Source organism: Sciurus carolinensis, chromosome X (assembly GCF_902686445.1).
Source record: "Sciurus carolinensis chromosome X, mSciCar1.2, whole genome shotgun sequence".
NCBI classification, from domain to species: domain Eukaryota; kingdom Metazoa; phylum Chordata; class Mammalia; order Rodentia; family Sciuridae; genus Sciurus; species Sciurus carolinensis.
The window spans coordinates 9,007,044-9,020,208 of NC_062232.1; the positions used below are offsets into that span (position 1 = coordinate 9,007,044).

Consider the following 13,165-nt stretch of genomic DNA (forward strand, 5'->3'; position numbering starts at 1 on the left):
AGATTTTTCCCAACTACCTTTCTAGAATGTATGATTCACATAGAGTCAAGGAGATTTTTTTCCCTAACTTTCTTTAGAATTCCCATTCCCTTTCACTAAGTTGGGTCTATATTTGATTGCTCCTTTGGAAAATATGGGTATTTCAGTTTGTTTTCTCATGCTGTAGAAATTGGTACTGACTAAATACCTTGCCCCTAGGAATGTCACGGTCATTCTATTTAGAACAACCATCTGAGGTTGTCCACAAAGGGCTAAACTCTACTCCCCACAGCAGAAGTTATTGGGAAACAATCTAGGTCTCCTTATTCCACTGGCTTTGTCTTCCAGTAAATATGAGTCATTGGATTTTGCCTATGTTAATATATCTAACGTTTCTATGAAGAAAAAGCACTAGACCCAAAAGGAGACAGTGCCTCCAAAAAGGAGACAGTGTCAGCCAGGAGGGTTGCTCTGAGGACAGTTGGAGAGGACCCAACTATACCCCAACTACCACCAGCATGGTCTGGGTAGAGTGAATTAAGAGTAATTGAGGCTATGTGAAAGGGTTTCTAGAGCAAATCAGGGTGTATCAGTACACTCTACAATAGGAACAGATGATCAGGAAATAAAGAATATGGAACTCAGGTATGTTAGCTATGGCCATAGAATTTCATAGGCTGAATCCAGAGGATTCCAGCTGACTTCATGGCAAGTTGAGAGTGTAAAGATAGATTTGGAATACCTGTCCTAGTCTATGACTAACGATAATGAAGGAAATAACCCCATCATGAGAAAAGGGCAGAAGAATGAACTGGATGTGGTCATTACAGATCTGCTATCAACCCTAATCTGTCCCAAATAGAAATGAATGGTGAGACCCTACTAATGTTGTCTTCCCTCATATTGAATAATAGTGGTATAGCTTCAAGGTTGAGGGGAGACCTCATCTGAAGTAGAAGGAAAGATAGTTCAACAAGTAGTACAGGTGTTTGGATGGGACATTGAACCTGGTTAGTGTCTTACTCCTGGGAGTGCCAGTAAAGACCTGTTTTTCTCACTGTCTCTTGCTCTCTTGATGTCTGCTTTTGGTTGCTCCCTTCTCTCCCAGTTTATTTATTTCCACAAGAACACACCCTTCCTAACTCAAAGAGAAAAATTTATTCATCAACATTTCTTTCCATGTATACCCAAGATACATGTCCAGTTATATAACTTCATTGATTCCAGAAAGTTTTATCATGGTGAACTCTCAGTTATAGTTTACCTTCCTGTAAATGTACCTTTTCTTTCAGAAGCATCCTTTTCCTGGAATTCTTTGACACTTTTCATTTAGTCTTAGAAATTTCCACTTGATTTTTATCTTTTCTTTAACAGTAATTTTCATTGTGAACCCCAAACTTAATCTTCCTGTGATTTTCACATTGTGGATTCACTTCTGATCACTGAGGTAACTTGTAACTTAACTAACACCTTTTAAAATGTTAACTTTTTGAGAAGAAAATTAATGGGTTTTTGTTGCTGTTGTTGTTTTTATTCCAATCTGACAATGAAGAGATCATAAATCTCTAGGTTTTTTAAGTGATATATCCTAAATGTTTTTCAGTAAGGCACTCTGTGTTATCCCTGACTTTTTCTTCCCATTCATGTTTCTCCAATGCAATGTTTTCTCAATAAATTCTTCTCTTTATATTTCATGAACATAAATGCAGCTGTTGCCACTTGAAGGAGATTATTGAGGAGGTTAGCTTTGACCAAAACATCTTTTTTGTGCAGCCTATCACACTCCTGATGGAATCCTCAGATGCCATGAACCTGGCCTGCCTGACAGCTGGATACTACAGGCTGCTGGTAGATTCCAGGAGGTCGATATTTAACATGGCCAACAAGAAAAATACAGGAACCCAGGACACAGGTATATTCTTTCTAAACTCAAGAAGCACTGACTCCTCCATTACCCCTGCTGCTGCAATCAGACCTCACCTTACCATAATAAGATGTTACTTAAAGAGTTAAATTTGAACACATAGAAAAGCTCATGTCCAAACAATACAAAAGCCTTCAAGTACTGCTAATATTGTCTAATTGTTAAAAATGCTGATTCCCCATCACATTTATTATGGCACTTGTAAAGGTCAGGTGTGTTCTTATTATTTATGACTACATTTTTATTGCCTCACTCTTACAGTGGTCAGAACACAGAGAACTAGTGATGAAAGGAAAGATTGTGAGTCCCCTGTTCTAGGACTGCTCATTCCTTAAGATGTCCTAGACCCAGCTGCCTGGGAGCCTTCTCCCTGTAGTCAGACTTTCAGGGAACTTTACCAGCAGGAGGAGGTAGGTGTTTTCCAGCACTTGAACTCAGGGACTCTAGAAGGCACTTCTACTCTGGCAGTCATCTTAGATCTATCATAGGAGCATCAAGATGGTAAAGATATAAAATACTTCAATATAGCCTCTTGACAGGACACAAAATAAGGACAAGGAGAGCCAAAAAATTTTTTAAAGGATTCTTCCTTTGAGGGTGAGTGTTTTTATGTTAGGACTTCTTTTCTTCAGTATTTGAGCATTTTCCTCTATCTACAGTGGATGTTCAGTGAATGTGGCTATGGATACCACCATTCAAGGCAGAGTCACTGACACATGAAAAAAATCATACACAGGGGTTCCATAATTAGAATTACTTCTAAAAGAGAAGAAATTCTTAAAAACAAATTCCTATAACCATTTCTGAGAGAAAAGGGGGAAGGAAAACCCCTTCATGTTTTTAAACTGAGCAGAAAATATGTCTTTATTCCACAAATATATTGTAACATATAGATTCATAGACATGCACATAGACTCACATGCAATTTATTATAATGGCTTGGTAAGTGGAATCAATTGTAGTAATAGAAAATGTGAAAGCAGAGAAAACAAGAGATGACAGAGTGAGTTAGAAGGCAACTCTGACTTCCAATCATATAAATCTAAGGTTTAATTCAACCCCACATTAAAATGCATGTGTTTTCAAATTACTCTAAGCTTGGGTGTCTTCATTTGTATAACTGGGATTGAAAACTTAGTTTTCAAGGGAAGGTTTAGAAAAAAAATCTATGTAGAACACTTAAAATGATGCTCACTAGTTCTATTACTAATTCCACTACTTGACAGTAAAAAAACACTGGTTTAAAAATTGAGAATGAAAGTTACATAAATAAAGAAGAGAGAGGAATATGGAAGATGGAGCAAAGAAAATCCTGGAAAGACACACATGACTAAAAATAATTAGAATAAGGGAAAGAACAAAAAGGAGGTAGTAAGTATACACAGGATTTGGTGATACATATTTTTATGACCACATATTTTCATTAGGCAAAGAGATTTAGAGCAATTCAACAATGACCTGTGAAATTCTGAAGAGCAGTTCAGCAATTTAACACAATCCTTTCACATTGAAAACCCAGTTTTGGCTTTTTATTTTCTAATCTTAAAGCTTATTTTGACACTGAAACCTTTTCACCATGGACCACTAAATTGTACAGGTATAGTAAGAAAACCAAACTTCCATTCTAAAAATGGCTACAGTAATAAGGGTCTTACTTCTGTCCAATTTATAGCCATCCACAATAAAATGTGTTATAAAACTGAGAGACAAACTTAGTTGCAAAAAGTATTACTGTGAGGGAAAAATGGAGCCTCAACCTCTAAGTGATTTCTTCCAGGGTGAGGAAACATGCTGCAAATATCTTTCTTCACTCTGAGAGACAGTGGGGTGGATAAGGGAGAGACAGCACACCCTGAAATGAAACAGGTACACCTCAAGTGAGCAGCAGCCTGGGACTTAGCATCCTCTAGTGCCTGCAAGCACCTCTTTTCTTTAGAAACTGCCAAAGATCTCCTGAGATGTGAGAAATAACAAGAGTAAAGTCTAGTAGGATCAGTTCACCCCTGGTTCACTAGAGGCTGAGCCACAGAACAGATCTAAGTTCTCACCCCAGATCCTTCCATGTCTCCAGAATCATTCCAGGAAGTCAAATCAGTATACCCTTCTGCAAGGAAGCTAAAATTGAGCATGTGTTTTCTTCTTATCACAAATTGAAATAGACCTTAGTTAAGATCTCTGTTAAGGAAGTAAGCCTCCATTTATTTTCCTTCATCTTGAAAGTTTACCTTCAAGCATTTTCAAAATTCCTGACTCCACACATCTTTGTATCTCTGGGCTTCAGCGAGATCTGAGTAAGTATCATTAACTTGCTTTTAGTTTTCTGGTCTATTCATGTTTTTTTTTTGTTGGTGTAAACCATGAGTTGTTATTCCAAATAAAATTTTATTGGAATTCAACTACACATATTGTATTACTCTGGAACAAATTATCACAAATCTAGTGGCCAAAACAACATAAATCTCTCCCAGTTTTGGAGGCCAGAAGGCAAAAAAAGGTATCAGCAGGACTGTACGCACTCCAAAGGATGTAGGAGAGGATCCTTCCTTGCCTTTTCCCACTTATGGTGGCTGTCAGCATTCCATGTGACTGCACATTTCCTGCCTTAGCCTCTCACTTCACATGTGTGGTCCAAATCTCCCACCACTACAAGTGCACTCACCATTGGATTTAGGGCCCAAACAGATAATTAAGGATTAACTTGCCTCAAGATCCTTAATATAATCTACAATACTCTTTCCAAATATGGTCACATGTCCAATAAGATCATAGTTTGAACACATCTTTGGGTGCCCACCCACTCAGTCCATATTTCCATTTGTTTATTTATCACCTATGGCTACATTTATGTTAAAACAGCAGAGTTTAATAGTTGCTATACTGAAACAGTTGGCCTGAAAAAACTAAAATATTTACTTTCTGGTCCTCCCTTTACAGAAAATGTTGCCAACATGGGGTCTAAACCTAGCTGTTACAACTTTGCTGAACCATACTTCTTCCATACCCCCAACCCCACAAATACATATACACACATGCACACACCCACAGAGCCCATCATAACCTAAATTCTCATGTTGGCAAAATATTGTTGAACACCCATGCAGTATACTGATTATAAGTTAAGATATAAATGTGGCTAGTTCACAACTAAATGTCTTCAAACTATACTTACTATTTATGAAAATATATATATTTAGTAAAATGACTGAACATTGTTCAGTTTGAAGTCTATTGTATAATTTGGGGGGAGCAAAAATTACTTTAGTAAAACCGATTTTCTTTTCCATATGTCTTCTACATGTAACAACAGTTATCACCCAAACTAGGCCAAGTGGGAACAGATGGAAAAATGGTAGGGTCCTAAATTTTTGTCAAAATGTTGCCTTTGGAATCTACAAAGCAATATTCACAGAATGACCCAAATTTCCTGTCTTGTTAAATATCAGAGCAAATCTTCACATGAAAATTCCATATTTAAAGACCCTTGAAGAGAAAACAAAACAATAATATTTAAATTAGGGTTTTACAATTTTAATTCATGAGAAACATCAAACAAATCTTCATGGGTTCCCATGACAAGAACAAAAATTGAAATTACTCTAAATATTAACTATACTTGGAAATAGCAGAGAGAAGTACATCATTTGTGAATGTTCTACCTTAAACATTATATACACACATACATAGAGCTATCTAGGCTGACATTTGTACATGAATATATTATTTCCAGGAGGATATAAATAGGCTGAAGGTAGTGGTGCAATATTTATTTTAGTTTCCTAGGAAATATGGTAGAAGTATGAAGATCCTTGACCTTCTATTAACTCAATGAGAAAACAATCCAATATCTTCCACCACAAAGTGGAGACTGTTAGATCTCACTTTACAAAGAAAAGGACACTTTATTTTCTAGAATAACAGCCTATTGAAATATCACCTTTCAGCTTTGTAAAAGGCATGTTGTATATTTACATTCATAGATGCAAATAAGGTCTTCTAATTATATAGCAATTGGATTTTATGTATATCAGTTTTGTTAATGTTGATTCTCCTAACCAAGGAATCCTTGCACCTGGAGCTTACATTGAGCAGTACTATATTTGGAAAGTCAAATGATTATATTTACACAGTGATGCTATAAACCATTAAATTAAGAAACACAGATAAAGCTCCCCCCCTAATAAAAAAGAACCCAAATATCACAGTAATGTGTCTTTGCATGATTCTTTCTCTTTAGGAGCTGAAAATAAAGGAAAGCCTAACCTCCTTGGCCCAGATTGGAACTGTATGCCTCAAATGACCACCTTCATTGGTGAAGGGGAACAAGAAGCTCAGATAACATATATAGATTCAAAACAGAAGGCAGTTGAGATTACAGACAGCACCATGTGTCCAAAGGACCACCGGCACTTGTATATAGACAACACCTATAATTCAGATGAACTTAACCAGCAGTTGACCCAGCCCAGTGATGCTCCCTGTGAGGCAGACTACAGAAGTCTAGCCCAGCGGTCCCTGATGACCCTCTCAGGACCAGAAACTTTAAAGAAAGCACAGGAATCTCCGAGAGGAGCCAAAGTGTCCTTTATTTTTGGAGATCTTGCCTTGGATGATGGTATGAGTCCCCCAACTCTTGGCTATGAGAGACTGTTAGATGAGAGTCCAGAAATGCTGGAGAAGCAGAAAAATCTCTACATCAGCAGTGCCAATGACATGAAGAACCTCGATCTCACTCCAGATACAGAGAGCATCCAGTTTGTGGCAAATTCTGTTTATGCAAACATAGGTGATGTGAAAAATTTTGAGGCCCCTGAGGGGATAGAGGAACCCCTCTTGCATGACATCTGTTATGCAGAAAACACCGATGATGCAGAGGACGAGGATGAGGTAAGCTGTGAGGAAGACCTTGTGGTGGGCGAGATGAACCAGCCAGCCATCCTCAACCTGTCTGGGTCAAGTGATGACATCATTGACCTCACGTCCCTGCCTCCTCCGGAAGGTGATGACAATGAGGATGACTTCCTGTTGCGTTCCTTGAACATGGCCATTGCTGCGCCCCCACCTGGCTTTAGAGACAGTTCGGATGAGGAGGACACTCAGAGCCAGGCAACTTCCTTCCATAAGGACAAGGAGCAAGGCAGCAGTCTGCAAAACGATGAGATCCCTGTGTCCCTCATCGATGCTGTGCCCACAAGTGCTGAGGGAAAGTGCGAGAAGGGACTGGATAATGCTGTCGTTTCCACTCTGGAAGCTCTAGAAGCTCTATCTGTTTCAGAAGAACAGCAGACCAGTGACAATTCAGGTTCTTTCATGATTGTTACGTTTATTCACTGATAACCATGTCATCCATCCATTCAAGCCATTTTTCTTTGGAGTCCTGTTATGTGGTATTCTACATTTCATGCATTGTCCCATTCCATAAATAAACTGAATCACCATCGTGGGTTTTTTTTTTTTTTTGGTGTGTGTGTGTGTGTGTGTGTGTGTGTGTGTGTTGTGTATGTGTATGTGATTTCTTTCGTTATATTTTTAAACCATATGGCACGACCCCCCACCTCCATTTCTGGAACAACTGTGCAATAAACTCAAAGTCCTTACTGAAAAGGGAAACACTTGTTTTTGTTTTTGTTTTCTTTAAATAATAATGACTCCCTTTTTCTTACATGTCTCCAAGTGCCTCTGATACGTCCATTAATTGCTTCTTGTTTTTTACGGCATGCAGGTGTAGCCATCTTGCGGGCTTATAGTCCTGAGTCTTCATCAGACTCAGGCAATGAAACTAATTCTTCTGAAATGACTGAGAGTTCTGAACTGGCCGCAGCACAAAAGCAGTCAGAAAGCCTCTCCCGCATGTTCTTGGCCACTCACGAAGGCTACCACCCCCTCGCAGAAGAGCAGACAGAGTTCCCCACCTCCAAAGCTCCTGCAGGGGCCTTGCCTCCAAAGTCCTCCCACAGCCTGGCCGCTCGCCCAGTGACCGACCTTCCGCCCAAAGTTGTGCCTTCCAAGCAGATACTTCACTCGGACCACATGGAGATGGAGCCTGAAACCATGGAAACCAAGTCGGTCACTGACTATTTTAGTAAACTGCACATGGGGTCGGTGGCATATTCGTGCACCAGCAAAAGGAAAAGCAAGCTGGCCGAGGGGGAAGGGAAAGTCTCCACAAGTGGGAACATACCAGGAAAAAAACAGCAGGGAACCAAAACAACAGAGATGGAGGAGGACGCCAAAGGGAAATTTGGTACTGTGTCTTCGAGGGACAGTCAACACCTCAGCACTTTTAATCTAGAGAGAACTGCCTTTCGCAAGGACAGCCAAAGATGGTATGTGGCCACTGAAGGTGGGGTGACAGAGAAAACTGGACTGGAAGCAGCAGCTGGGCAAGCCTTTTCCAGAGCTTCTGGTCTTGGGGCAAGGGAGGCTGAAGGGAAAGAGGAAGGGGCTCTTGATGGAGAGGTGAATGATGTTTCAGGACTTGGTCAAGGGGACCGCTTCTTAACAGATGTGGCCTGTGTGTCTTCAGCCAAAGACTTAGATAACCCAGAGGATGCTGATTCACCCACCTGTGACCATTCCTCCAAGCTTCCAGAGGTAGAAGAGGGTGTGGCCCACCTTTGTGATTACCACTTGGCCAAGCGGATGTCATCGCTGCAAAGTGAGGGTCATTTTTCTCTACAGAGCTCTCAAGGCTCTTCAGTGGACACAGGTTGTGGTCCAGGCAGCAGTGGCAGTGCCTGTGCCACTCCTGTGGAATCACCCCTCTGCCCCTCCATGGGAAAGCACTTGATTCCAGATGCTTCTGGAAAAGGTGTGGGTTACATTTCTTCAGAGGAGAGAGCCACTAGTCTTCCCAACCATGGAACCAACTTTAAGGAACTGCACCCACAGACAGAAGGGATGTGTCCACGGATGACAGTGCCTGCTCTGCACACAGCCATTAATGCTGATCCCCTGTTTGGCACTTTGAGAGATGGATGCCATCGGCTCCCCAAAATTAAGGAAACCACAGGTACAGCAATGATGGATTTAGCACATGCAATACACACTAAGACCATGTAAACCCATATTTACATAAACCTAAAAATACAACATCTGAAAGAAAGAACAAAGGTTGCCAAAAAGGCCATAGAAATATTAAATAATAATCATTGACCCCCTGATAGTTAATAAATTGTAAAGTTTCTAGGTCTGGAACAATAGCAAAAATGGAATTTGCTTCTTATAATTTTGTTCTGCTCTTCCTTTAAGAATTTGATTGAGCAATATTTGTTTTCTAAATTCTAAATGTAGACTTTTAGCAGGGCCCAGTATAACTTTTGATTATAAGATAGTATTTTTGGGGGTTGCATAACAATTTGATTTCCTTCTCAAGACATCTCATTTCCAGTTTTTCCATTTTGTTACTGAGAGAAAGGATAATAGAGAAGTATATTAGATAGACTGGAGGGGTTCTGAAAGATCATTTGCCTTCCTGCAAATTTACAGATTCCTCCCTTCTCTGAACAATTCCCCTAAAGGAATATTCTGAAGTGTCTGGCATACCACAGTCAGGAAGATTTGGGGGTTATGCATGATGAGTTGCTTTATTTTCCCCAAATAATAAACTCTAGATACAGATAGAACCAAGAACCCAGCCACTTTCTGTACCTACCTTCACTGTTCTACCTTCCATATAGTGGACACATGTGCCCCTCTTCAGTCCATGTGACTGGTCATCAGGTAGCAAAAGCAGATACTCCTTCATACCTTATCTTTTCAAGTTATAACAGTAGTGTCTTTTCCATATTTGACAATAGATATTAGTGAGACCTTATATGGGTTAGTTTATATTCCTGCTCTCAAAAACACCTTTTTTGGGGGTGGAGAGGAGAGTACTGGGGATTGAACTCAGGGGCATTCATCCACTGAGACACATCCCTAGCCCTACTTTGTATTTTATTTAGAGACAGAATCTCACTGAGTTGCTTAGTACCTCACTTTTGCTGAGGCTGGCTTTGTACTCATGATTCTCCTGTCTCAGCCTCCCGAGCTGCTGGGATTACAGACATGTGTCACCACAACTGGAAGAAAACCACCTTTTTAAATCTTACAAATTTTCTATTTTTACAAAATCCACCATTGGCTGTGCCTTCCTTTGTAAAGTCACTTGTAAATGATACCTAATTCTCATCACCCAACTGCAATCTTTTTTTTGTACTAAGGATTAAACCCAGGGGTCCTTAAATACAGAGCCTCACTCCCATTTTTTTCATTTTTAGATAGGTTCTCACTAAGTTTCTTAGGGCCTTGCTAAATTGCTGAGGCTGGCCTTTAACTTGTGACCCTCCTACCTTGGCCTCCAGAGCTGCTGGGATTACAGGCAAGCACCATCACACCTGACTACCAACTGCATCTTTACCTCTAAATTAATTGAAACACACTGTTTAATCCTTTGTAATTTATGAAGAGTTTTTTACTGTTACCTCTTGCTCTTCTTCACATGACAGCTTTTCTTAAGAAAACCTGAGCAACTTACCCAATGCCTTGACTTCAGACCCAATACCTAGCAAACCTCATATCTCATGCTGTCCTCTTAGAAAGGTTAGATGAATTAATTTGCATTAATTATTTTAAAAAAAAAAAGGTAACTGATGCCAATTACAGAATTAACTCAACTCCCTTGAAATGAAACTTACGTATTTTATGTGTTTCAATAATCTATAAACAAAATGTATATTTTCTGTTTCTAAACTTCAATAGGTAAATATTGAAGGAGGTTCATGAAATACCATTGTCTCCTAGAAAATGTTTGAGACTTCTAGACAATTACCAATGAATCAGGAGTTCCAGAAATAACAGATTCCAGTATTTCTTGCTCTTCATTGAAATGGAAATCTGTTATGAGTTATCAGGAGTCAGTCATTGGAAAACAGAATGACCCTGACATATGGCAGACCTTCTATAATGCATCCTTGGGAAATGGCAGACGACGTGTAGAGATGTTGTAAAAATGGCTACTTAGGAGATGCTTAATGAATCTCTCTGTTTTTCTACTACCCCTAGTGTAGCTTTCACAGAGCCTGGGAAGGAGAGACGAGGAGGCATGCCTTCAGCTTGGTCTCAACATCCTGAAGTTGATCCCATCCTACCATCAAACATTCACTCGGAATCAAAGGTGCCAATTCCAAATCAAGACCCTAATGATTTCTCCCAAGCAAATCAGGCATATGGAGAGTCTGTGAGCTGGTGGCCGCCTGATCTGAGAGGGGGGCGCCTCAGGACACCCCCCAGCCAGAGGGCTCTCAGACATAGCAGCAGTATCCTCTCAGGATCCATAGGGTTGGAGACCTTCCAAGAGAGAACCAAGGGTGCAGTCAGCTTGAAGTATCCGGGTATCACAGAAGCACAGGAGGCCAGTTCAGAAAGGCGAGCAGAACTCCCTCTGGGGAAGAAGCTCACCAAGAGTTTGTCCCAAAGCTCAATGCACTTTAGCCCTGAGGGGAAGTTTCACAAAAGGTCCCCAGTGGCTCACAAAGACTCAAAGCAGTATAAGACGTTACCCTTGAGGAAGCTAGAAGGCAGCAGTTGGAGATGCCGAGGACCTTTCAGCTACTGTTTCCTTAACCGAGGGCAGGATGAAGATGGTGATGAAGAAGAAGAGGAGGGAGAGACCACCCTTCAGGTATCTTGCCTCTATCCACCACCGATGACTCTCACCATGCCAGAACCAACCAGCCCATCCCTGGCTGTTGGGATTTGGAAGCAAGGAGGGGAGCTATCCAGAGGGTCAGTGCTGAAAGTCTGGTCAGAAGATCTGAATGGCCAAGATGACTTGGACTTCAGCAATCTGGCTTTTGATGCCCGGATTGCAAGAATAAGTGCACTAAAGGAGAGCACATACACAATGCCTGATGGGTTCCTTGCAGCCCAAAATGATGCCAATGAGCTGCTTTGCCTCGTCAGGGCAACAAAGGGGAAAAGAGAGGAATCACGCCCCGAAACATATGACCTTACACTTTCTCAGTACAAGCAACTGTTATCCATCGAATCGAGACAGTTGGGAAGTGCCTGTAGGAAAATGGCGATGGCCGAGAAAAGTCCAGAGGAGATGCTTCTAGCTATGACTTCCAGCTTTCAAGTGCTCTGTTGCCTAACAGAAGCTTGCATGCGATTAGTTAAAGTCGTGAACTCAGAAACACAGCGGCAGGAAATTGTAGCAAAGATTGATGAAGTGGTCATAAACTACATATGTCTCCTGAAAGCTGCAGAGGCAGCCACTGGAAAGACCACTGGGGATCCTAATATTGGACTCTCAACACGACATTCAACCACCATGGCCGCTCTAGTAAGCACACTAACACGTTCTCTCAAGATGCTTTTAAATAAATAAATAAATAAATATGAAAGTCACGTCATAATCTACCTTTGCAAAGCCATACATGAACTTTTATTTACTTTATGTGTACGATGAACAGATGTCTCCTTTCTTCTCTCTGTATATTTTGTTATTTTATATAAAATAGGAGATAAAAGTTACATTGATGAAATGTTGAAATGTCCTTATCAGATGTATTCTGTTTATATTATACATATATATATATACACATGTAAAAGAAATATACAAGAAAGTGATGACATTTGGCTGTTTTTCATATAGCCAAAACTCCAGGTATATGATGTGGAATTTTAAATTCTACCGTGTTAGAGCAAAACAAGAATCCTATACCCTCTCCTTCCAAGCAGATATTTGGAGACCATATCCTTCATATTAGAAGTAAAAACCAAAATAAAAAATAGAAAAGAAGTCATGATGTGTATAAACAATAATTATGTTTTAAAATTATGATTTTTAAGCATTGGAATTAGCAAAAAGACATTTAAAATTCGAGAAGGTATTATAAATTATTAGAGAATATATATAATAAATTAATTTTTTGCTCATAGTGTTTGGTTATTGGATGCTTTCTTCCAAAAATCCCACATATTTAATTTTGGTTTATGCTATTTGGGCTGCAGATGGGTGGGGAGGGGTTGATTCTGCTGTGTCAACACAAATGCTCTTCACAGTGCTTCTAGAATTTAAAAAAATCCCAAATAGAAGAACAGAGAAAATGATGAGCAGGTTCCTAGGTAGAGTTATGGATTATCTAATAACATGAAATGGATGGAATTGATAATGCCAAAATCAAATTCTTCAGTGAAAAGCAAGATATGTTTTGACTAAATGTCAAAATACATAAACCAAAGACTGTCTTCCCCTCACCCCAATTCATTCATGAAGCT

The 13,165-nt window shown here is 39.9% G+C and overlaps 1 protein-coding gene across 5 annotated transcripts in view; it reads left to right on the plus strand.

The window, feature by feature from the left end:
• Frmpd4 (FERM and PDZ domain containing 4) overlaps positions 1-12,825 on the plus strand; it is a 975,050-nt gene extending 962,225 nt beyond the window's left edge. For 4 of the 5 annotated variants that reach the window (XM_047537129.1, XM_047537128.1, XM_047537130.1 and 1 more), the window contains 4 exons: positions 1,753-1,891; positions 6,138-7,202; positions 7,623-8,912; positions 10,951-12,825. In XM_047537129.1, the coding sequence (XP_047393085.1) occupies positions 1,753-1,891; positions 6,138-7,202; positions 7,623-8,912; positions 10,951-12,272 (3,816 nt within the window). In that variant the 3' untranslated portion in view covers positions 12,273-12,825. Of the gene's footprint in view, positions 1-1,752; positions 1,892-6,137; positions 7,203-7,622; positions 8,913-10,945 lie in introns of all 5 variants that reach the window. The other variant, XM_047537132.1, reaches the window with a different exon arrangement.
• Positions 12,826-13,165: the final 340 nt, after the last annotated feature.